The 26,118-nt window shown below is 47.8% G+C and overlaps 1 protein-coding gene across 1 annotated transcript in view; it reads right to left on the bottom strand.

Annotated features, from left to right (window-relative positions):
• LOC142257384 (uncharacterized) overlaps positions 1-26,118 on the bottom strand; it is a 349,194-nt gene that overhangs the window by 315,406 nt on the left and 7,670 nt on the right. Inside the window, exons 7-10 of the mRNA XM_075329463.1 lie at positions 17,863-17,981; positions 17,293-17,469; positions 17,087-17,210; positions 5,244-5,308 (exon numbers count right to left, since the gene is read on the bottom strand). Coding sequence (XP_075185578.1) covers positions 5,244-5,308; positions 17,087-17,210; positions 17,293-17,469; positions 17,863-17,981 — 485 coding nt within the window. The remainder of the gene's footprint in view (positions 1-5,243; positions 5,309-17,086; positions 17,211-17,292; positions 17,470-17,862; positions 17,982-26,118) is intronic.

Genomic DNA, 26,118 nt, shown 5'->3' with positions numbered 1-26,118 from the left:
TTCTTTGTATCTCTAGCCTGCTTAATCCTGCTCTACATCACATCCACTCCAGATAAGTTCTTGCTCTTTATTTATTGCCTGGTTCTTTTGCTTATCTGGGTTTGTCATTTGTTGTGGTTGGTTTCAGTTTATTTCCTTCCAGGGATTTTCCCCCTCAGTGGATTGTTGAGGAACTCCCTGCAGTTCTGTGTGGAGTATAGCTCCTTTGGGTCCATGTGTTTATGGCTAGTTGAATTTGTTATAATTCTTGTTTTCTGTTCATTGGTATGACAAGGGCACCTGGTATAGGACGGAGTTCAGATCAAGCGATCTGAGGGCCTTTTTGTACTATCAGGAAGTTGGTATTTTGCAGGGTTTTTCTCTGGCTACCATCAGTCCCTTTCCTGTCCTTTCCTATTTTAGTCAGCGGGGGCCTCACCTTTTGCTAATCCTGTCATCTACCTGTGTATTGTGTTTTTCCTATATCACCGCAGTCTTTGAATGTGGGGGCTAGCTATTCTTGTCTATTTTCTGAGGCAGAGAGTTATTCATCTTTCCTACCTTTAGGATAGTTAGTTCTCCGTCTGGGTTCGCGGTGCACAGGATGTTAGTTCACCCCTCGGCTACTTCTAGTTGTGTTGGTTAGTAAGGGGATGGCGGCCAGATTAGTTGCCAATGCTCGTCACCTTTTTGCCAATGATTTGTGGTGATCTTCCATGGTTCCGGATCATAACAGTGTGGCTTCAGAAGACAAACCACCAAGTTCGACCTGTGCAGGTAATGGGTAAAAAAAAAAAAAAAAAAAAAAGAAGAAGAAGAGTGGACCCTGGTGGGGAGGGTTGTATATTTGGTGTATGCTTCTTGGGCTAGGCTGATGAGAGTAACTGCAGCTTTGAGAACCTACACTGGGTGCAGGATTATTAGGAAAATTGTATTTTAGCGGATTTTTTTTATTATTGATCAACAACTATGTTCTCAATCAACCCAAAAGATTTTTGGAAGTTGGAGTGTTTTTTTTTTAGATTTGGCTATCTTAGGAGGATATCTGTTTGTGCAGGTAACCATCACTGTGCAGACTTATTAGGCAACTTAATAAAAACCAAATATATTCCCATCTCACTTGTGTATTTTTACAAGGTAAACCAATATAACTGCACAAAATTTAGACAAACATTTCTGACATGCAAAAATAAAACCGAAAAAAATTAATGACCAATATAGCCACCTTTCTTTATAATGACACTCAGCAGCCGACCATCCAGAGATTCTGTCATTGATCTGTTTATGATCAACATTGCGTGCAGCAGCCACCACAGCCTCCCAGACACTGTTCCGAGAGGTGTACTGTTTTCCCTCCCTGTAGATCTCACATTTTATGAGGGACCACAGGTTCTCTATGGGGTTCAGATCAGGTGAACAAGGGGGCCATGTCATTATTTTTTCATCTTTTAGACCTTTACTGGCCAGCAACGCTGTGGAGTAGTTGGATGCATATGGTAGAACATTGTCCTGCATGAAAAGCATGTTTTTTTTGAACGATACCGACTTCTTCCTGTACCACTGCTTGAAGTTGTCTTCCAGAAACTGGCAGTAGGTCTGGGAGTTGAGCTTCACTCCATCCTCAACCCGAAAAGGTCCCACAAGTTTATCTTTGATAATGCCAGCCCATACCAGTACCCTAGCTCCACCTTGCTGGTGTCTGAGTCGGAGTGGAGCTCTCTGCCCTTTACTGATCAGCCTCTGGCCCATCAAGAGTCACTGTCATTTCATCAGTCCATAAAACCTTTGAAAAATCATTCTTAAGATATTTCTTGGCCCAGTTTTGACATTTTATGTTATGTTTCTTGTTCAAAAGGTGGCAGTTTTTCAGCCTTCCTTACCTTGGCCATGTCCCCGAGTATGGCACACCTTGTGCTTTTTGATACTCCAGTAACGTTGCAGCTCTGAAATATGGTTAAACTTGTGGCAAATTGCATCTTGGCAGCTTCACGCTTGATTTTCCTCAATTCATGGGCAGTTATATTGCGCCTTTTTTGACCAACACGCTTCTAGCGACCCTGTTGGCTATTTGCCATGAAACGCTTGATCACGCTTCAAACGTTTGGCAATTTCAAGACTGCTGCATCCCTCTGCAAGACATCTCACAATTTTGGACTTTTCAGAGCCCGTCAAATCTCTCTTCTGACCCATATTTCCAAAGGAAAGGAAGTTGCCTAATAAGTATGCACCCCTTATATAGGGTGTTTATGTCCATTACACCACACCCCTCCTCATTACAGAGATGCACATCACCTGATTTATTTAATTGGTAGTTGGCTCTCAAGCCTATACAGCTTGGAGTAGGACAACATGTATAAAAATGGTCATGTGATCAAAATACTCATTTGCCTAATACGTCTGCACACAGTGTAGACTACTACTTTCAGTTCCCTGACAGGGAAAGACTTGCAGCTGATGTCGAGTGCAGAGTCCCTGGAAGGATATTTATTAGACCATTGCTCCCCAACCTCTCTGGCTGGCATACTTTCTTGGACATCGCCAATAAAAGTTATACTCTTATCCACCCAGAATGAAGGACCTTCATGTCTAGGGACCTTGGTGATCTGTTGTGAATGTCATTAGACATGGTGCTGTTCCCGAGAGTGTTTCTGGGCTCCCTCTGGTGGCTAGTGCTGGTAGTGGGTCTGATTTTGTATCTGTTGCTCAGACAGGTGCAGGAGATGATTGCTGTTCCAGGAAGCCTATGGAGTCCAGCCTAGAGGAATAAAGGAAGGCAATTTCTGTCTAGCCTTTGCCGGTGAAAATTGTTTCTGCTCAATGAGACAATGTCCTGAATTTTGTCCTCCAGCGTTGAGGCTTTTGGCTTTCCCTGCAAGTTCTCTTTTTGCATTTTTTCTGCTCCTTTTTTGGACTCAGGAATGATTTCTGCAGCGATTTTTTTCGTTGCATTGGTTTTGTTTACATGTCATCATGGTCTGCAGCTATGTCTCATAAGTATTTTTGTTTTTTTCCTTCTGAGATTTAATTAGTTCTCATGCACCTTTTTGTTTCTTGCATGTGAATAAGTGATGTGAATAAGTGCTCTCCCTGCACTTTTGTTTGGAGGATGATTTATTCCCAGCAAGAAAGGGAGTTTTGCTCCCAGTCTAATCTAATCTAGAGTTTGTATTTTTTGTATCATGTATTTGCACAAGAATTCCTGATATAGTGGGAGGAAAGATCGTGTGATCTTTTTAAGGAATTTTTGATTATCAGGTGTTGGGTATTTTTTTAAGGGTTTTACTGGCTGTAACTAGGAAATCTATCCTTTCCTTTTGTATCTAGCTAGCAGGGCCTCACTTTGCTTAACCCTATACTTTCCATCTGTGTGTTTTTTCTTATATCACCGTCGTTATATGTTGGGGGCTTGTCTCTTTCCTTTGGAGCAATTCAAAGGCAAGTCAAGATTCCTCATTTCATCTTTGAGGTAAGTTAGTTCTCCGGTGGTGACGAGGAGTCTACGTTGCTTAGGAACGCACCACTGCTACTTCTAGTTGTGTTTGAGCAGTTAGTAGATTGCAGCCAGCTAAGTTTCCAACTACTCTTGTGCATTATCTTCCATCATCGTTTATGGTTTTTTTGCAAGATCTTTTGCGGTCTCATGACCATACCAGCGATCTGTCCCAAGAGGCTAGGATGTGTGTCGGCAGGATTCTCATGCGGGCCTGGGCCTAGGCTACTGCTTGGATGTACGATGTCATGGATCCCAGTATTGACACTGTCGACCTCAGTGTTACCGATCTCTGACTGTGTATCGCTGAGATTTGGAATTGATTTCTGACTGGTTTTCCCTGGGCAGGAAGGATGTTTGCTTGCTTGAGTCTAGTAGGATTCTGAGGAAATTCTTCCTTGTGGAGGGTTTCAGATCGGACTTCCTTGGATTTACCATCCACCCCAACGTCTTTAGGACCTCGAGGGTTATCTGTATGTGCTGTTAGAGTACCGAAGTTGAGGAGCAAGGACAAGGAAGCCATTGAGGTAGGGAACGATGCAGAAGTGTTGTTCCCTAATGAAAGCCACAACCTCTGCCATCAGCTTGGTGAACACACAAGGAGCTGAGCAGATGCCGACTTGGTTTATGTTGTACTGGTAGTGTAATATCTACCGGTTGTGAGACACCACAAACTCCAAGAATTTCTTGTGAGACTGGTGGATTAGGATATGGTAGTAGGCATCCCTTAGGTCGATTGTTGCCATTATGAAATTGCACCCGATTAATGGATTTATGGACTTGACCGATTCCATTTTAAACCATCTGTAGGTTAAGTACTGGTTCAAGGGTTTTAAGTTTATTAAAACCCTGTGCAAGCCATTGGATTTCTTTATCAAGAATAACCGAAAGTAGTGGCCTTGTCTGACCTGTCTCTGGAAGTGGTGATATTACCCCAGACCTCTGGAGCTCTCGAAGACCTTACATGAGAGGATCCTGCCAACCCTTAGAGGAAGTACAGGTGATTCTTAGATGTCGTGGAGGATGGGAAGAGAGCTCGATCTTCAACCCGTCTCTGATAGTATTTAGGACCCACTGGCTTGATGAAATAATTTGCCATTGGGAAGGAATTTTGAGATGCGGCCTCCTACTATGTTGGCGTCATTATTTCTCCTGATGCTAGTTCCGATCGTTCGACCTCTGGGAGGTAAAGATGTTCCTGCCTTTTCATCCTGTTAGGTAACTCCACCATCCTGTTTTACCTTTACCTCTATACTGAAAGGGCTGGCAATGAAAATATTTTTTATCGGTTTATGCTCTGGTAGTGACTTTTTCGATTGCCCTTCCTAGTAACTCGTTTAGAGCCAGACTGGAGATGTACTCTCCCTGGAAGGGGATGGAGAAGAGCCAGAACTTTGATGTAACATCACTGCTCCAGAACTTGAACCACAGGGCCCTTCTTTCAGAATTTGATAGTACTGTTGCCTTTGCAGATCAGTGATGAAGGAGAAAGCGAGTGAGCTCTGACCTCAGCTACCTGGTATAAACTGGAATTTTTCAGTAGCAGTGTTCTGGTCACCAGCCACGAAGCACCGCAGGTAACCTCTTCATGCCCTCATAAGGACAGGAAACAAAACTGGAAATGGGAGGTGGGAAGGGACTCTGTTTCCTATTCCTATTTGGTCAGAGAGTTAACTCCTGCTGTGGTGCTGTCCTGGAGGGTGACTAGAGAAAACAAGACTGAACACAAGGAGGTCACAGCCGTCTACACCTCATAGGGGAGATCTCCATCTACCTGAGGGTCCTGAGGAGGAGGAGGAGCGGGAAATCTCTCAGGGGTCGTCATCGTACTGGAAAGACCTGCAGGAGACACAGACAGGACGGACATCATTATTTTTTTTTAAATCAGATCGTTTTTATTAAACATTGGTACCAAACAGAGAAATAATCATTGCATAACAAATACACATTTTCATAGTAAGTTAAACATCATCATATTATGCAGAGCTATATAATTACTCCTCATACACATTTATGATAGTATTTTGATTTTCTATAAACTAACCAGTTAAACTACTTAACTTCTTTAAATAAACAAAGAGTTATTAAGGATAAAAGTTGTTTTTCCTACCATGTTTGTCCCGTTCAACACTCCTTCTCCGACCATGTCACTCCATAACATTTTCCATTCAGTCACATCTAACCCTCCCTCCCTTCCCGGTATATCAAATTATCTCTGTCGTTTCTCTCAGTACCCCCCAGAGGTTCTGATACCATATGGAATTTCCAAGCCCCCAGTACCTTAGTGGTGCCCCCCTACTGAAAACATAACAACAAATTATCCAGTATGCCATCTTGTATTAACACATTGGAGGGAAGACCAGGAACATCCATCCAGGGCCGCCAGATCTTATAGAATTTGCCCAGTGCCCTCCTCTTCAGATATACTCCCCTCTCCAGTCGAAGTAAATTATTCAATTTATTTTTTAGCTCTACTATGGTTGGAGGCGAGGGATCAAGCCAGTGATACGCTAGTAACTTCCTCGCTTGGTATAGGATGCGAGATATACCCAGGGCCACTGGGGAATCCGGATCCACTCCATCCTCCCACAGGTTCACGAAACAAGTACGGGGTGAGGGATGAATCTTAATATTATACACCTGTTCTATGAGTCCCAAGGTTTGCTTCCAGAATTCGCCTATGTGTCCACATTCCCACATTACATGCAACAAGTGAGCCCCCTCTTGTCCCCATCTAACACACTGCGCATTTGGCCTAAGTCCAATCTTGAACAGGAACCTAGGTGTTCTGTATACCCTATGAATAAGAAACAGCTGAGAAAGCCTCTGACTCTGAGACTGCCATTTTGGGAATTTGTTCCAATATATCTGACCACTGGTCATCTGTTATGGGACCTAGGTCTTTTTCCCACTTAGCCTTGACCGCCAACGGAAATCCATTCAAATGGGAGGACGACAGTCTTTTATATAGTTCGGATATGAGGCCTCTAGAGGATTCAGATATAGCTAAGGTATCTAGCGTGGAGTTGTGTGTCACCTTCACGGGGCCCAACCTCCCCTGCTTCTCCAGTGCGTGTCGCAACTGCAGATATTGATAGAAAAAGGAATGTGGAAGCCAAAACTCCGTCAGCAATTGTTCAAAACTTTTAAGAACATTGTACTGCATAACATGGAACACCAAGCAGACCCCTTTGTCTTCCCATCCCTTAAATCCAACCAACCTCTGTACTTCTTGCAATTCCGGATTCCGCCATAGCGGCCAATACCCCGTGGGCCCTTCAACCTTCAAGAGAGATTTGCCTCTATCCCACACCTTAAAAATCATAGCTAGCGTTGGATGCCTCACTTTATTCCCATGCCACCGCCTCACCTCCAACCGGCTCATCGGGTATTTCCAGTTCGAACCTTCCTTTATCAGCTCACCACTTACATCGTATGCCCCCTCCCTTCCCCATCCTCTGAAGTGCTGCAATTGGGAAGCGATATAATATAAATATGGATTCGGAACCGCCAACCCCCCTTCCTCCTTTCCTCTCTGCAGCACCTCTAGACGGATTCTGGAATGCTTTTTTCTCCATATGAGCTCACGAAACAGGGTGTCTATCTTGGTAAAGAATTCCTTAGTTATCCATATTGGGGAATTATGTATCAAATACAACAACTGTGGCATCAGTACCATTTTGATTAAGTTTGTTCTACCAATGTTTGATAGGGGAAGTCTGCACCAGGTATTTATCTTCAGTCTAAATTGCGCCAGTAAGGGGTCCAGGTTTAGGGTCCGGTACTCATTTGGATTCGGGCTAACCAGTACCCCCAAATACTTAAATTGTCAAACTACAGGGACTGGTATCTGAAGATCATGAAAATCTGTCGGGAGAGGATCTACCGGCATCGAGGCTGACTTCGACCAATTAATCTTTAAACCGGATCTCCGTCCAAATTCCCGGATGATCTCCATCGCTGGTATAATTGAGAAGCGCACCCTATCCAAGTATAAAAGCAAATCATCGGCATATAAAGACACCTTCTGTTCCACAGCCCCACATCGAAATCCCTCAACCTCCCTTGACATCCGTATCATAACCGCCAATGGCTCTATTGCAGTTGCAAATAGCAGGGGGGAGAGCGGGCACCCGTCTTGTACCCCTTTTCAGAGGGAAAGTACTGGAGACCCGCCCATTCACCCTAACCCTTGCCACCGGGGAGTCATACAGCAGTTTCACCCAATTTATGAATCTTTCTCCAAATCCCATTCTTTCAAGAACTGCCCAGAAAAATCTCCATTCTAGGCTGTCAAACGCCTTAGCGGTATCGAGTGACAATACTGCTCTCTCCCCTGGTCTCTCAGAGCTACCGTATTTTTTGGACTATAAGACGCACCTGACTATGAGACGGACCCTGGTTTTAGAGGAGGAAAATAGGAAAGAAGGGAATTTTGTTTACTTACCGTAAATTCCTTTTCTTCTAGCTCCAATTGGGAGACCCAGACAATTGGGGTGTATAGCTTTTGCCTCCGGAGGCCACACAAAGTATTACACTTAAAAGTGTAAAGCCCCTCCCCTTCTGCCTATACACCCCCCGTGCATCACGGGCTCCTCAGTTTTGGTGCAAAAGCAAGAAGGAGAAAAAGTTATAAATTGGTTTAAAGTAAATTCAATCCGAAGGAATTTCGGAGAACTGAAACCATTCAACATGAACAACATGTGTACACAAAGAACAACAGCCCGAAGGGAACAGGGGCGGGTGCTGGGTCTCCCAATTGGAGCTAGAAGAAAAGGAATTTACGGTAAGTAAACAAAATTCCCTTCTTCTTTGTCGCTCCATTGGGAGACCCAGACAATTGGGACGTCCAAAAGCAGTCCCTGGGTGGGTAAAGTAAAACCTCGTAATAGAGCCGTAAAACGGCCCCTTCCTACAGGTGGGCAACCGCCGCCTGAAGGACTCGCCTACCTAGGCTGGCATCTGCCGAAGCATAGGTATGCACCTGATAGTGTTTCGTGAAAGTGTGCAGGCTCGACCAGGTAGCTGCCTGACACACCTGCTGAGCCGTAGCCTGGTGCCGCAAAGCCCAGGACGCACCCACGGCTCTGGTAGAATGGGCCCTCAGCCCTGAGGGAACCGGAAGCCCAGAAGATCGGTAAGCTTCGAGAATTGGTTCCTTGATCCACCGAGCCAGGGTTGATTTGGAAGCCTGTGACCCTTTACGCTGGCCAGCGACAAGGACAAAGAGTGCATCCGAGCGGCGCAGGGGCGCCGTACGAAAAATGTAGAGTCTGAGTGCTCTCACCAGATCTAACAAGTGCAAATCCCTTTCACATTGGTGAACTGGATGAGGACAAAAAGAGGGTAAGGAGATATCCTGATTGAGATGAAAGGGGGATACCACCTTAGGGAGAAATTCCGGAACCGGACGCAGAACCACCTTGTCCTGGTGAAACACCAGGAAAGGGGCTTTGCATGACAGCGCTGCTAGCTCAGACACTCTCCGAAGTGATGTGACTGCTACTAGGAAGACCACTTTCTGCGAAAGGCGTGAGAGAGAAATATCCTTCATTGGCTCGAAAGGTGGTTTCTGAAGAGCCATCAGCACCCTGTTCAGATCCCAGGGTTCTAACGGCCGCTTGTAAGGAGGGACTATGTGACAAACCCCCTGCAGGAACGTGCGTACCTGTGGAAGTCTGGCTAGGCGCTTCTGAAAAAACACAGAGAGCGCTGAGACTTGTCCCTTAAGGGAGCCGAGCGACAAACCTTTTTCCAATCCGGATTGAAGGAAGGAAAGAAAAGTGAGCAAGTCAAATGGCCAGGGAGAAAAACCCTGATCAGAGCACCAAGATAAGAATATCCTCCACGTCCTGTGGTAGATCTTGGCGGACGTTGGTTTCCTAGCCTGTCTCATAGTGGCAATGACCTCTTGAGATAACCCTGAAGACGCTAGGATCCAGGACTCAATGGCCACACAGTCAGGTTGAGGGCCGCAGAATTCAGATGGAAAAACGGCCCTTGAGACAGCAAGTCTGGTCGGTCTGGTAGTGCCCACGGTTGGCCCACCGTGAGATGCCACAGATCCGGGTACCACGACCTCCTTGGCCAGTCTGGAGCGACGAGGATGGCGCGGCGGCAGTCGGACCTGATCTTGCGTAACACTCTGGGCAACAGTGCCAGAGGAGGAAACACATAAGGGAGTTGAAACTGCGACCAATCCTGAACTAAGGCGTCTGCCGCCAGAGCTCTGTGATCTTGAGACCGTGCCATGAATGTCGGGACCTTGTTGCTGTGCCGGGACGCCATTAGGTCGACGTCCGGCATCCCCCAGCGGCAACAGATCTCCTGAAACACGTCCGGGTGAAGGGACCATTCCCCTGCGTCCATGCCCTGGCGACTGAGAAAGTCTGCTTCCCAGTTTTCTACGCCCGGGATGTGAACTGCGGATATGGTGGAGGCTGTGGCTTCCACCCATAGCAGAATCCGCCGGACTTCCTGGAAGGCTTGCCGACTGCGTGTTCCGCCTTGGTGGTTGATGTACGCCACCGCTGTGGAGTTGTCCGACTGAATTCGGATCTGCTTGCCTTCCAGCCACGGCTGGAACGCCTTTAGGCCAAGATACACTGCCCTTATCTCCAGAACATTGATCTGAAGGGAGGACTCTGGCTGAGTCCAAGTACCCTGAGCCCTGTGGTGGAGAAAGACCGCTCCCCACCCTGACAGGCTCGCGTCCGTCGTGACCACAGCCCAGGATGGGGGCAGGAAGGATTTCCCCTTCGACAGAGAAGTGGGAAGAAGCCACCACTGAAGGGAAGCCTTGGCTGCCCGAGAAAGGGAGACGTTCCTGTCGAGGGACGTCGACTTCCTGTCCCATTTGCGGAGAATGTCCCATTGAAGTGGACGCAGATGAAACTGCGCAAAAGGAACTGCCTCCATTGCTGCTACCATCTTCCCTAGGAAGTGCATGAGGCGCCTCAAGGGGTGTGACTGGCCTTGAAGGAGAGATTGCACCCCTGTCTGTAGTGAACGCTGTTTGTCCAGCGGAAGCTTCACTATCGCTGAGAGAGTATGAAACTCCATGCCAAGATATGTCAGTGATTGGGCCGGTGTCAGATTTGACTTTGGAAAATTGATGATCCACCCGAAACTCTGGAGAGTCTCCAGAGCAATGTTCAGGCTGTGTTGGCATGCCACTTGAGAGGGTGCCTTGACAAGCAGATCGTCTAAGTAAGGGATCACAGAGTGTCCCTGAGATTGCAGAACTGCTACTACTGTTGCCATGACCTTGGTGAAGACCCGTGGGGCTGTCGCCAGGCCGAAAGGCAGTGCCACGAACTGAAGGTGTTCGTCCCCTATGGCGAAACGCAGGAAGCGCTGATGCTCTGGTGCAATCGGTACGTGGAGATAAGCATCTTTGATGTCGATTGATGCTAGGAAATCTCCTTGGGACATTGAGGCGATGACGGAGCGGAGCGATTCCATCCGGAACCGCCTGGTTTTTACGTGTTTGTTGAGCAGTTTTAGGTCCAGAACAGGACGGAAGGATCCGTCCTTTTTCGGCACCACGAACAAGTTGGAGTAAAAACCGTGACCCTGTTGCTGAAAAGGAACAGGGATCACCACTCCTTCTGCCTTCAGAGTGCACACCGCCTGAAGAAGAGCATCGGCTCGCTCGGGGGGCGGAGATGTTCTGAAGAATCGAGTCGGAGGACGAGAGCTGAACTCTATCCTGTAACCGTGAGACAGAATGTCTCTCACCCAACGGTCTTTTACCTGTGGCAGCCAGGCGTCGCAAAAGCGGGAAAGCCTGCCACCGACCGAGGATGCGGTGTGAGGAGGCCGAAAGTCATGAGGAGGCCGCTTTGGGAGCGGTTCCTCCGGCGGTCTTTTTAGGACGTGACTTAGACCGCCATGAATCGGAGTTCCTCTGATCCTTCTGAGGCCTTTTGGACGAGGAGAATTGAGACCTGCCCGCGGACCGAAAGGACCGAAACCTCGATTGTACCTTCCGTTGTTGAGGTCTGTTTGGTTTGGACTGGGGTAAGGATGAGTCCTTTCCCTTGGATTGTTTAATGATTTCATCCAATCGCTCACCAAACAGGCGGTCGCCAGAAAATGGCAAACCGGTTAAGAACTTTTTGGAAGCAGAGTCTGCCTTCCATTCACGTAGCCACATGGCCCTGCGGACTGCCACCGAATTGGCGGAAGCTACCGCCGTACGGCTCGCAGAGTCCAGGACAGCATTAATGGCGTAGGACGCAAACGCCGACGCCTGAGAGGTTAAGGACACCACTTGCGGAGCAGACGTACGTGTGACTGCATTAATCTGCGCATGACAAGCTGAGATAGCTTGGAGTGCCCATAAGGCTGCGAATGCTGGAGCAAAAGACGCGCCGATAGCTTCATAGATGGATTTCAACCAGAGCTCCATCTGTCTGTCAGTGGCATCTTTGAGTGAAGCCCCATCTTCCACTGCAACTATGGATCTAGCCGCCAGTCTGGAGACTGGAGGATCCACCTTGGGACACTGAGCCCAGCCCTTGACAACGTCAGGGGGGAAGGGATAACGTGTATCCTTAAGGCGCTTGGAAAAACGCTTATCTGGACAAGCTCGGTGTTTCTGGACTGCCTCTCTGAAGTCAGAGTGATCCAGAAACGTACTCAATGTACGCTTGGGAAACCTGAAACGGAATTTCTCCTGCTGAGAAGCTGACTCCTCAATTGGAGGAGCTGGGGGAGAAATATCCAACACCTGATTGATGGTCGCTATAAGGTCATTCACTATGGCGTCACCATCAGGTGTATCTAGGTTGAGAGCGGCCTCAGGATCAGAATCCTGATCTGCTACCTCCGCTTCATCATCCAGAGAGTCCTCCTGCTGAGACCCTGAACAGTGTGATGAAGTCGAGGGAATTTCCCAGCGAGCCCGCTTAGGCGGCCTGGGACTGCGGTCCGTGTCAGAGACCTCACCCTGGGACCTATGGGTCACCCCAGGAGCACTTTGCTGCTCCAACTGAGGGGGGCCTGGGGTCAATGATTCAACAGTGCCCGGGGCCTGAGTCACCGGTCTGGACTGTAAGGCTTCTAGTATCTTAGCAGACCATTTATCCATACTCTCAGACAGTTTGTCAGCAAATACTGCAAACTCCGTCCCTGTCACCTGGACAGTGGTAGCAGGTGGTTCCACCTGGGCCACCAGTAGCAGAGGCTCCGGCTGAGTAAGTGCCACAGGGGCCGAGCATTGCACACAATGAGGGTCGGTGGAACCTGCCGGTAGTATAGCCGCACATGAGGTACAGGTTGCAAAGTAAGCCTGTGCTTTGGCACCCTTGCTTTTTGCGGACGACATGCTGTTGTCTCCTCTGAGTACAATCCGGGAGGGTATATAGCCAAAAATCAACAGTGCGACCGTACAGTGTAAATGTATAGCATATAAGCATATATATATATGTAAACTTCGGCACTCAGTGGGGCCAGCACCTCAGGTGCTGCTTACCGACCGCTCAAAGCGGTTGTGTGATCACCAGATTCCCTGCCTGGGCCTCCCAGAGCCGTGTTGTCTCTCCTCTCCAGCGTCAGAAGTGCTGACAGGAATGGCTGCCGGCGTTCTGTGGGGAGGAGGGGGCCGTGGGCGTGCCCTAGAAAGTGCGGGAATCTGGTGCCCCACTGTGCTGAGTGAGGGGGGAGGAGGATACAAAGTATGCTCCAGCCCTCAGCGCTGACGTCCTGTGCAGCGTCCCGCCCTTCCCCTGACTGGCAGGCCTGGGGGCGGGAATATGCGATACTAGGCCGCAAAAGCCGGGGACTAAAGTTATAAGCGCGGCCGGCAAATAAGCGCGGTCGGCGCGGTAGTCCCCGGCGCACTAACACACTCAGCAGTGCTGCAGTGTGTATGGCACAAGCGCTCCATGCGCGGTCCCCCAAGGGGACACAGAGTACCTCACAGTAGCAGGGCCTTGTCCCTGACGATACCCGGCTCCTGTCCAGCAGATTCCCCAGGGGCTGCGGAGGGAGCACGGTCCCCGTGCCTGGAGACCGATTAGGATCCCACTTCACCCAGAGCCCTTAAGGGATGGGGAAGGAAAACAGCATGTGGCTCCTGCCTATGTACCCGCAATGGGTACCTCAACCTTAACAACACCGCCGACCAGAGTGGGGTGAGAAGGGAGCATGCTGGGGGCCCTGTTATGGGCCCTCTTTTCTTCCATCCGACATAGTCAGCAGCTGCTGCTGACTAAGATGTGGAGCTATGCGTGGATGTCAGCCTCCTTCGCACAAAGCATAAAAACTGAGGAGCCCGTGATGCACGGGGGGTGTATAGGCAGAAGGGGAGGGGCTTTACACTTTTAAGTGTAATACTTTGTGTGGCCTCCGGAGGCAGAAGCTATACACCCCAATTGTCTGGGTCTCCCAATGGAGCGACAAAGAAATAAAATTTTAACCAAAAAATATGGTCATGACACACTGTTATGGGGCGAGGATCTGCTGCTGACACTGTTATGGGGGTAATGTCCCCAAATTCTCTACTAAGGTACCCCATTCTGATAAGGATCCTCCTGCCTTGTATATGATCCTGCTCATATACCCCCCATCCTACTAATAATATACCCCCCATCCATCCTGCTAATAATATACCTTCCATCCATCCTGCTCATGATATACCCCCATCCATCCTGCTCATGATATGCCCCCATCCATCCTGCTCATGATATGCCCCCATCCATCCTGCTCATGATATGCCCCCATCCATCCTGCTCAAGATATGCCCCCCATCCATCCTGCTCATGAAATGCCCCCATCCATCCTGCTCATGAAATGCCCCCATCCATCCTGCTCATGAAATGCCCCCTATCCATCCTGCTCATGATATGCCCCCATCCATCCTGCTCATGATATGCCCCCATCCATCCTGCTCATGATATGCCCCCATCCATCCTGCTCATGATATGCCCCCATCCATCCTGCTCATGATATGCCCCCATCCATCCTGCTCATGATATGCCCCCATCCATCCTGCTCATGATATGCCCCCATCCATCCTGCTCATGATATGCCCCCATCCATCCTGCTCATGATATGCGCCCATCCATCCTGCTCATGAAATGCCCCCATCCATCCTGCTCATGATATGCCCCCATCCATCCTGCTCATGATATGCCCCCATCCATCCTGCTCATGATATGCCCCCATCCATCCTGCTCATGATATGCCCCCATCCATCCTGCTCATGATATGCCCCCATCCATCCTGCTCATGAAATACCCCCATCCATCCTGCTCATGATATGCCCCCATCCATCCTGCTCATGATATGCCCCCATCCATCCTGCTCATGATATGCCCCCATCCATCCTGCTCATGATATGCCCCCATCCATCCTGCTCATGAAATACCCCCATCCATCCTGCTCATGCTATACCTCCATTCTGGTAAATGGCGTGTATCCTGTGGCACAGGAAAAAAAAAATAAACGTTTATACTTACCTTTCCTCACTCCCTGAAGCACCGATCTCTGTCTCAGCTGCAGCGCCGCTGTGTGGAGCCGTCACCGTTGTCTGCAGCATCGCGTCTTCCTGTCTGTGCCGGCGGTAAGCTGATCGATTCTGGTGGATACTAGCGGTGCGCACAGCGATGACGTTATCGCGGTGCGCGCCGCTAGTGTCCAGATCAGCTGACCGCCGGCACAGACAGGAAGACGCGATGCTGCAGGGGGGCGGCTCCACACACGGTGACGGGTGAGTACACTGATTCACTGCACCCCGCGCTGATAATCATGCACGGGGGGGCAGTGAATACAGCCGCACATGATCACTCCAGGCTGTAGTTGCCAGGGGTGATCACGGCCGCCTGCTGATTATGCACGCACCCCCCCCCCCGCCCATCACCCCGCCCACCTGTCAGCGCCGGTTTCGCTGAGATGATGGGCGTGCATATGTAATGAGCGGGCCCACGTGGTCACGGCAGGCTGCTGCAGGCTGCTACAACCTGCTGGTGCCGCCGATGACCCGCTCCACCCTCATTCCCCGCAACCTTATAGTCAGACCATAAGACGCACCCCCCACTTTCCCCCAACATTTGAGGGGAAAAAAGTGCGTCTTATGGTCCGAAAAATACGGTAAGTTGCAAACCCAAGTACAGTCTTATAAGATTCAATGCTGTGGCTCTACTCGGAATAAAACCAGTTTGATCTTCATTCACGACAGATGAGACAACTCGGGACATCCTGTTAGCGAGCACCTTCGCCAGTAATTTAACATCTGTTGATAGGAGGGAAATCGGGCGGTATGATTCTGGTGTTTCAGGGTTTTTCCCCGGTTTTAAAATTAAAACTATTAGTGCTTCTTTCATTGAAGATGGCAGAGCCTTTTGCCTCTCCGCCTCCTCAAACACTGTGAGCAATTTAGGCAGTAGCAAGGGGCCATAAGTTTTGAAAAACTCTCCTGGCAAACCATCTACACCCGGGGCTTTTTCATTTTGTGTTTGACTAAGTGCTGTCTCCAATTCCTCCAGTAGAACGTCCCCATCTAATAGGTCTCGTTCTTCATCAGTTAATCTGGGAAGGGGAAGTGCGTCTAAATATTGTGTAATCTCATCTGTCGTGAAGTCACAATCCGAGGTATACAGCCGAGAGTAATATGAGCGCATTTCTGCGACTATACCCTCACTATCTTCTACTACATCTCCCGTGTCTGTGACCAGCCTAGTAATATAGGAAGAGCTATCCTGAGACCTAATGATTGTGGCCAGTAGGTGTCCCACTTCCTCCCCCTCTACAAAAAATTTTTGCTTGGAGAAAAAGCGTTTATTTGCTGCCATAGACATAAGATGTTCCCTCAATGACACTTGTGCCCTTTCTAGGTGCTGTTTATTTGTTTCTATCGGGTTCAATATCACCGCAGCTTCTGCCACAGTCAGTTCTCCAGTTAAGTATTGAGTATGTTGTCTATTTTGTTTTTTTCGGGTGCTAATTTCCCTGATATACAGGCCTCTTACGAAGGCCTTCATGGAATCCCATACTATCTGAGGTGACATAGAACCGTCATTCAAGTTAAAAAATTCCAAAATGTCCGTATGTAAAGATCCCCCTATGAGCTGGACCCAAAAAGGGTTAAGTCTCCACATGGGTCTAGGTGAAATAATAGGGTCCCCTCTCAGGAGTGTAACGTGTATTGGTGAGTGATCAGATACACTTCTGGGTAAATATGCCACTGATTGTATGTATGGGATCATAAGCGAGTTGCCGACGGCCAGATCTATCCGAGACATAGTGTGATGTGTGCTAGAGTAACAGGAGAATTGTCTAACTGCAGGGTATTTCATGCGCCATAGATCTACCATTCCTATTTCATTCAGCATTCTAGCAAAGGAGGTCGGTGAAGCATTCTGCAAAATATTGCCCGTGTGTAGCTTATCCAGGAAGGGGTGTAGATAAGTATTGAAATCCCCCACTATAAGGATTGGCGCTGTAGGAAAAGAGTCAAGAGCAGTGAGTATCTTTTTTATTGGCTCTGCTGAGTAGGGAGGGGGGATATATACTGCCACTAATATGATTTGTATATTATATATTGTACAAAGTAGGACATCATTATTACATACAGATAATTATAGGCCGGGTGTATTCAGTCCTGTTTGTTACCTGGTGATGTGCGGGGCTGGGGCTCCTCCATCATCACCTCCTTGTACCGCTCCTTGTGTCCTTCTAGATACTCCCACTCCTCCATGGAGAAATAGACGGTGATGTCCTGACACCTTATAGGAACCTGACAACACAATGATACCGTCATCACCCAGAATCCTCCAGTGCTGTCCTGTATAATGTCCCAGCATTCCCAGCAGTGTCACCTCTCCAGTCAGCAGCTCAAGCATCTTGTTGGTGAGTTCTAGGATCTTCTGGTCATTGATGTCCTCATGTATCCGGGGGTGAGGTGGAGGCCCCGGGATTGGGCTCAGGGCTCCTCCCCGTCCTTCACACACAGGGGCCTGACAGCGATCACTAGAGATCTTCACTACTGTGTAATCCTGAGTGTGGAGACATTAATAATATCACTACACACATTTCCAGAGTCCATCACCTCCCCGGTCATATCCTCTGTTATCCCCATAGATAATGATGTAATGTGATGACATCAGAACCTCTCACCTCCCCGGTCATATCCTCTGTTATTCCCATAGATAATGATGTAATGTGGTGACATCACAGCCTCTCACCTCCCCGGTCATATCCTCTGTTATCCCCATAGATAATGATGTAATGTGATGACATCACAGCCTCTCACCTCCCCGGTCATATCCTCTGTTATCCCCATAGATAATGATGTAATGTGATGACATCAGAACCTCTCACCTCCCCGGTCATATCCTCTGTTATCCCCATAGATAATGATGTAATGTGATGACATCAGAGCCTCTCACCTCTCCAGTAAGATGGAAGATTATCTCCAGGGTGAGGTGTATTATCCTCTCCGCCATCTTGCCTCTGTCCTTCGTTCTCGCAGAGATGTGATCAGCAGAGGATTCTTTATTATAGGAATCTGAATGGAAAAATGAGGAGACGATTAAAACAACGTAAACTTCATAGTAAACAATACAGAGAAACGTTTACAGAGTAACCGTCATTTAACCATTTACCCCGGTTTCTACATCTAGGCGGTGCCGCATTTGCTCTGTGGACAGCACTGGGGGCGCAGGCGCAGTGCTGTGTGACATTAGTGTGGCTGTGATTTGTGGTGCCATTCAGCAGGGAGTCTGTGTCTCTGCAGCGTACTGGGATCTGTAGTTCTCCACTCTGTGCTGGGAGTCTTGTGCGAGCACGGATCCTGTTTAACCTTAAGAGCTTCTTCTGGCTCCAGGTATAAACAGATACAGTCTTTGGGGGCATTTATGATACCCCCACTGTGAATTCCTCCACACGCACAGTATGATGGACCCCACACAATCCTTCATACTGTATAATTTCTCACATACAGTATAATGGCCCCATCATAATCCTGTAGACAGTGTAATGGCCCCACATTGATTCCATATACCGTGTTTTTCCAAAAATAAGCCACCCCCAAAAAAAAGCCCTAGCAGGAATTTTCAGCATTTTCGGAGTAAAGGCCCCACCACACACAGAGATAAAGCTTTGGCAGATCAGTGGTTGCAGTGAAATCATGGATATATTGTTCCATTTGTACACAGCCACAAACCTGGCACTGATTGTCCAGAATTTCACTGCAACCACAGATCTGCCGCAGATTTATCTCTGTGTGTGGCAGGGCCTTAAGGCTTAAATATAAGCCCTCCCCCGAAAATAAGCCCTAGCCGCGGTTCAATAATGGAGTGTCCGTGCAGCTAAAAAAAGTTAGAGATACTGCAGTACACTTCATTATAGAAAGCGGGCACCCCGCAATCACACTCCACAGACACAGAGCGTAAGGCCCTGCAGTGATCACACACACACACACACACACACACACACACACACACACACACACAAAATCAGATCACACACACAACAAACATTGGATCACATACACATCACATCACACACATACTCACCTCATCCAGCGACACCGATTTCTTCTGGCTGGCAGAATCCTGGGAGGCTGTGCAGTGGAGCACAAGAATGCTTGCTTACAGGACCTGCGGGCCAGACACGTGACTTCCTCCCATCATTCCCTGCGGCCAGAAGTATTTTGTAACACTGGATGTAATGAGTGTGTGAGTGTCAGTGTCAGTCAGCCAAAAGCATGGGAGGACGGCGTGCAGCACCCACCGGAGATCACAGGGAGGACCTGGGAGCCATGCAGACATCCGGGTCTGGTAAGAATGTGTCTCCTGGAAAGTGGGTGTCTGCTTTTTTGGGGGGGATAAACTTACCCCCAGTCATGTTTCTCCAAAAATAAGACCTCCTCCAAAAATAAGCCCTAGTGCTTTTTTTTGGGGGGGTGGGGGGGGGGGCAAAAAAGTATAAGACAGTGACTTATTTTTGGAAAACACGGTAGTAAAATGCCCCCCATTACTAGTGCTACCTGTGCAGCTTCACAAAAGCTCATGAAATAAAGGGGCCACATCCACCTCCAAAGCAGCATATCACTAAACAAGAGGAAAAACTGGGAATCATAGTCCAATTTATCAAAGAATGAGTCATAAACTAGTTACCTGCAAAAATATAGAACTTTATTACATATTTTTATAGCAAGAAATAGATCATATCAAATAATTTACACATTCATAACACATGTGCAAAAATGGACAATTTTATTAGATACAGAAGGTGAATAACCATAAAGTCACATAAAATCCACAATTTACAAGACCCAGAGCTGGGATATATACCATATCAGGGCTTAGTCTCAGGCAACAATAATATAGCATAGTAATGCACCCATTCCGGTGCATGTATCAAATACAATTCAATTCAATGTCAACCTGTCAACACAATTGCCCCTCAAGGCCCCATCATATTAAGGCGATTGCCATACTGTCTTTGGTATATCTACCAATCAGTGGTGGGGTGGTATGGCCCAGCCTGGTCTTAGCAAAGACCTCACAAAGGCAACGTACGTTTTGAATGGCGATATGTTAAAATCTTCATCAGGGTGGAGAATACCTGCTGCGTCACGAAAACGGTGATGCAGCAACAATCTCGTTAGCGATCTCGTTGTGTGTGACGGGGCCTTTATGGCTTGTTCACCATCATTAGGAAAGACCAGGTGATGGAAATTGCACAGCTTTATAACACCACCACAGCCTCCTCTAACCTTGTGCCAAAAAACAACAGCCATGGGTTCTTCTAAGCAGCTGCCTAGCACTCTGAAAATGGTGCAGGCCCACAAAGCAGGAGAAGGCTATAGGAAGATAGCAAAGTGTTTTCAAGTTGCCCTTTCCTCGGTTTGATATGTAATTAAAAAATGGCCGTTAACAGTGAAAGTCAAGATTAGGTCTGGAAAGAAAAATTTCTGTGAATTCTCTGAAAGTTGACAAAAGCAAAATCAGTGATGAAATTCATGGACAAAATGCAGCCAATTCCCCGGCTATGACGGCCTTTAGCGTGCGCAGATTTCACAAACGGATACAAAATCTTTAATATCATTAAGCATGGATGACCACCAAAAGAGTTTAGCAATAGCTTTCAGGGTAGCTGGGACCCCTGGGTGACCACTCAAAATGGAGTCATGAAAGTTCTGCCACAGACAATCTCCGGTACACAGGATCAAATAATTTGGACTTTGGAGTAGTGGAAGGACCTAACAACTGGGCTTCAGGTGCAAGAAGGGAGTGGACCCACTGAACCACAGCACACAGAATACCTTAGGGACGTGGCTATGGCTCGCACCAGTTTGCCACCACAGCCTCTGTTTGATGAGGGTGTATTTGGTGAGGGTGTATTTGCGCTTCAAGTAGATACCAGTTGCCACTCAGGGAGATGTCAGCTGTCACAGCACCACCCCAGGGGTATGGACACTGACAGTCTCTGATGAAGCACATTTGGCTGATATGGTACCATCGTACCATATCAGCCAAATGTGCTTCATCAGAGAGCCAGTACAGTAGCCAGTACAGCAGGCTTGGCCGATAGAGTACGATTCAGCTGCAGCAGCTGAGACTACGAAACAAACAATTGTAAGTAACACAGCAGCAGCACATAGGTAAGGAACCTTAACAACTAACAACGTGTTTCTAGGAATAGACCACGGTAGTTTAAATACCAAGTGGCTCTCAGCCATAGGCTGAGAGGCACTTCCGGGTTAGGGCTCATTGGCCCTTTCAGAAAAGCTGCATGCACGCCCTAAGATTGCTACCAGGAGAGCTATGCGGCGTGCACAGGTCCCGGGAGGTGGCAGTAGGGACCGGTGACGGAACAGACGGGTTGGTGAGTGTGCTGACATTGAAGCCGAGGAGGAAGGGCAGGACAGTGCGGGGATGCAGGTATGGGCGTTACAGTAGCCCACCACCCCTCCTTACGCCCCCCCCTCCTTTTACAGGAATCTCTGAGGCCTGTTTCAGACGTCAGTGATTATGGTACATATGTGCTTTTTTTATACGTACCAGAATCACTGACATACGAAGACCCATTATAATCAATGGCTCCGCTCACACATCAAGCGATTTTTCACTGACCGTGTCTCTGTACGGTGTACACGCGTGTCAGTGATTGCCGCACGGAGACAAGTCCATTTTTTTCTGGCATCACTGATGTCCCACGGACCACACTACGGTGTGGTCCGTGAAACACATACCAGAAAAAAAACTTACATTGAAAATAATAAACATTTTCAACTCACCCATCTCCAGTGACGCTGTGTTCTGCCTCCCTAGCAGCTGCTTCCTGCCCGGCTCATTACTGTCGTGCATATTCATTATTAGCTGCAGAGGACAGAGAGCGGCGGGGGTCGGATGCTGCAGAGCTGGAGACTTCAGCACCACGGAGAGCAGGAACGGGACAGGTGAGTATATGTCCATGTGCAATCACGGAATACGAATCACATTTCACAGATTGCACATGGACAACCCATGTGCATAGCGCTTATCTCCGGTGCCATCTTTCTGAAGTCCATGTTACCCCCCCGTCATCATATTCTTGTGGCTGAGGGCGGCGCATGCGCCCTTGCTTCTTCAGCTCTCTTTGTGACCGAGGGATCGCTACAGGACACCGGACCGCCCCAAAACAGCGGGGACACAAGAATATAATGACAGGGGGTAACACGGACTTCAGAAAGATGGCGCAGAGATAAGCGCTATGCGCAGGCGCCAACTCCCGACGCCATCTTACTGAATAGAAAAATTAGCATAGAGCCAGAGAGAGGGAGGAATAATAGGCGGGTGGGTGCGAATCCATGTGCATAACCCACCCTGCTATTATCTGCTGCAGTGAAACTGTCAATCAAAAAGCTGACGAATTTTCCAACTTCACTTTCTTAGATTTGAAAGCCTAAACATCCGAGCTGCCCACTAATGGTATGTAGATAATCTGCCTGATAGTGACAGTATAGCACTAGCTTCAGCTTATATACAAAAATATTGATTATTGGTTCCCTTTAAGGAGAAGAAGGACATATTTTTATTGGGCTCCCATGATCTCTCCTCCGGACCAAACCCCTTCTAGTCCTCCAAGAGGAGGATTTTACTTTGAACCCTTTCCAGAATCCTGGAAGTAGCGGCTCAGGACAGGTTGGAGGAGAGAAACATGGAACAAGTTGTGAATACGCAAGGAGGATGGAAGCGTTAGCTTGTAGGACACATCATTGATCAGCTGGAGCACCTTGAAGGAACTGATAATGCAGGGACCTAACTTGTAGGACAGTAACTTGAGGCAGACATATCTGGGATTGTCTCCTGGCTGGAACAAAGTGAGGTCTAGGCGTCTTTTATCCGCATGACTCTTCATTTAGATGGAGGACTGCTCCAGGGAGGACTTGGTCTCCGCCCAGACATCGAAGAAAGTATTGACGGGAGCATCGGCTGCAGGGTTGCTGGGGGAAATCGCCATAGGGAACTGGATTTTGGGCTGCTGACCATACACTATATGGAACGAGCAGAGTACTCACACTTGAGGTTTTGTTATGAGCAGACGAGGGACAGGCTGAGACAAATTCCACATAGTCTTTAGGAAGCATTGGCCACCAGTAATGCAAGATCAGCAGAGTTGTCTTCATTTGTTCAGCGTCACCGACCAGCTTAGAAGACAGACTCTGTTGCAACACACACCCATCTGCCTCAGCAACGAACGTCTTTCCGGATGAGACTTAAGACACGTTTACTGGTGCCACCGGGAACATCTCAGAGGGGGTCAATATGTTGAGGCTCTTCTTCTTGATCGGCAGTAGAAAGGTCCTGGAAAGTGCATTACATCTGCCTAGACGTTTGTCTCGGCCGGACGGAAGTAAAGAACAAAGTCAAAATGAGCGAAGAACAGCATCCAGCGGGTTTAGCACTGACTCAGCCTCTGAGCCAACTGTAAGTACTTGTGGTCAGTGTAGATGATGACTGGATGCACCCCCGACCCCCCCAGAAGGTATTGCCACTCTTACAAAGCCATCTTAATCGCTAACAGTGCTCGGTAGCGAATTGCGCTTAGAAGCAAAGAAGACCCTGGAACAGAAACCGCAGATTAATGCCTTACCAGCAGGTAGACTTCTGTGTGAGAACTGCACCAACCCTGGAGGACAAAGCATCCACTTCCAGGAAGAACTTCCCATTAATGTCCGATCTATGCAGCGCCAAGCCAAAAAGAAGGCCTGCTTGAGGGCGATAAATGCACTGTCTTCTTCTGGAGTCCACATCTTAGGATTCGCCCTCTTGCTTGTCAAGGCAGTAATGCGCAGAATCTGGGAAGAAAACTGAGGGATGAACTGATGGTAATAATTGGCAAAACTGAGGAACAGTTGAATCACCTTTACTCCATCAGGACAGGGCCACTTCAGCACCACTGACACCTTGTCCGGGTCAATCTTCAGGCTGGTGTCCAAGATTACGATTACAAAATTACCAAGCAAAGGGAGGGACGACAGTTCAAGGGGGGCACTTCTCAAATTGGCGTATAATTGATTCTCACTTAGTCTCTGTAGTTCCTGTGTGTAGAGAGATCAGGAGAGACCACCAGGATGTCGTCCAGGTACACCACCCCGCATGGGTAGAGGAGGGTCCTGAAATATATCATTCACAAATTCCTGGACGATTGCCAGAACATTGCTGAGCCCAAATTGTATTTCCCGATACTCATAGTGACCGTTACGGGCATTAAAAGCAATCTTCCATTCATCACCCAACCATATCTGGACGAGGTTGTACGCACCACGGAGGTCAAGCTTGGAGAAGATCCTGGAACCACGGATACAGTCAAACAATTCCAGTATCTCTGGATCTCCATTCTAAAATCGGTTCATGCCTCCAAAGCCATGGCAGACTCAATAACAGTAAATGCAACATTCTTGGTAACAAGTAGAAAGTGATTCTCTCCATGTGCAGCATTTCCATCTGAAGGTCAACTTGCTCAGTGATTAAATGGATAGCCTCTAACAAGGGCTTTCCATCCACAGAGGACACTGAATAGGGAGCTTGTAGCTGATGGACCTGAATCAGATACTGATCCACAATGGCCTGCTGTACAAAGTTCCCGGTGCAACCAGAGTCCAATAAGGCCAACTCTGTGAATCAGGTGTTGCCACTAGTTACAAACAGGGATATAAATAAATAGTAATGAAACATTCTCACCTAGGGTAGCCTCTCCTACTGACCCTCAGGTTGGCAGTTTCCCGGAATTCTTGGACAGAAACGAATCAGGTGAGCCGTACTTCCGCAGTAGAAGCACCCCTCTCCAGTGGGATGGATCTCTCAGTGGAGCTTTTCTGGATGCATTTGATCCGCTTCCATGGGCTCGGGAGGAGTCACAGAAACTCTGGGTCATGGCATATGGGGTTTCTGGAATGAAGGAACCAGGCGCAACAGTCTTTTCTCTAGGTTCATCTCTCTGGATCATTCTTGGAACCTGAGGTCAATGTGGATAGCCAGCAAAACCAGGTCGCCCAGAGAAGACGGCACATCTTGACCAGCCAGTTTGTCCTTAATCCTACAAAACAATCCTTGCCATAATGTAGCTGCCACCAGTGTTTAATTATTCCAGCCCAGTTTGGAAGAAAGTGCGGACAGCATACTAGCACCCAGAACGAGCAGTTCTGTATAGATATCTAGAATCCTTGCCCAACAGTCTCAGCGTATACGTAGTAGCACACACAGATTTTTTTACTCTGAAGCCAGCTGTACGTGTCCTGACTTCAGAGATGTAAGAAGCAAAAGAGGAGGGCACTCACTGGGCTGCCACATACAAAAAGTCTTTTTGTTTCAGCATGAAATAAAAACAGCGGGGGGAGGGGATGCACGGCACAGCAGACGACGGCCGTTTCGTGATTAACCAGCACTTCACCAGGTCTACAAACACATGACGTCAGATCCCCTTTCTTATAGGGGAACACCCCACAGAGGAAATATCAGAAACTTATAAAAACCATTTTAAAAACATCAATAAACAACATCAGACTGTAACACTTATAACAAAGACATGAAAAAAGCAAGAAATCTCCGGCTTTTCTAATCGTACAAGAACACAGAGATCGTTTTTCTCGTTTAACCCTAGCGGGCCCAGAGCATTGTACTTTATTATATATTGAGCTTCCCTTTGTAGTAGAATGTTATGGAGATCTCCTTCTGCTCTGGGCTCCACTTGCTCTAAACCAGCAAAAGTTAGTATTTTTTATTGGCTCCATGTAGGTCTCTAACATGTGAAATCATTTTAGTTGCACCAATACCTGTCTCTATTATAGAGTTGCGGTGCTCTCTAAATCTAAGAAAGAGCGGCCGGATAGTTTTCCCGATGTAGTACATTCCGCACGGGCAAAAAAATGATATTTAACACCATTTTGGTTTTGGAAGTGATCAGTTGTTTAGTAATATGCCAGATGTTCCCTATTTTTAGAGGTCTATCTGTGCAGTGAAACTTGCAAAATGAACAACTGCCACACTTGTAATTCCCTTTTGGGCTATATTTATGCAACCAGGTAGTGGGTGGCACAAATCTTTTTTTAACCAAAATATCACCCAAATTTTTGCATCTTTTGAAGGCTACTATTGGTCTATGTCTTGCCAAATCGGTTAGATCCCCATCTTTCTCTATTAAATGACAATTTC

Source organism: Anomaloglossus baeobatrachus, chromosome 1 (assembly GCF_048569485.1).
Source record: "Anomaloglossus baeobatrachus isolate aAnoBae1 chromosome 1, aAnoBae1.hap1, whole genome shotgun sequence".
Lineage (NCBI taxonomy): Eukaryota > Metazoa > Chordata > Amphibia > Anura > Aromobatidae > Anomaloglossus > Anomaloglossus baeobatrachus.
The sequence above is the reverse complement of the archived record's forward strand: the minus strand, read 5'-3'. Positions and strand labels throughout refer to the sequence as shown.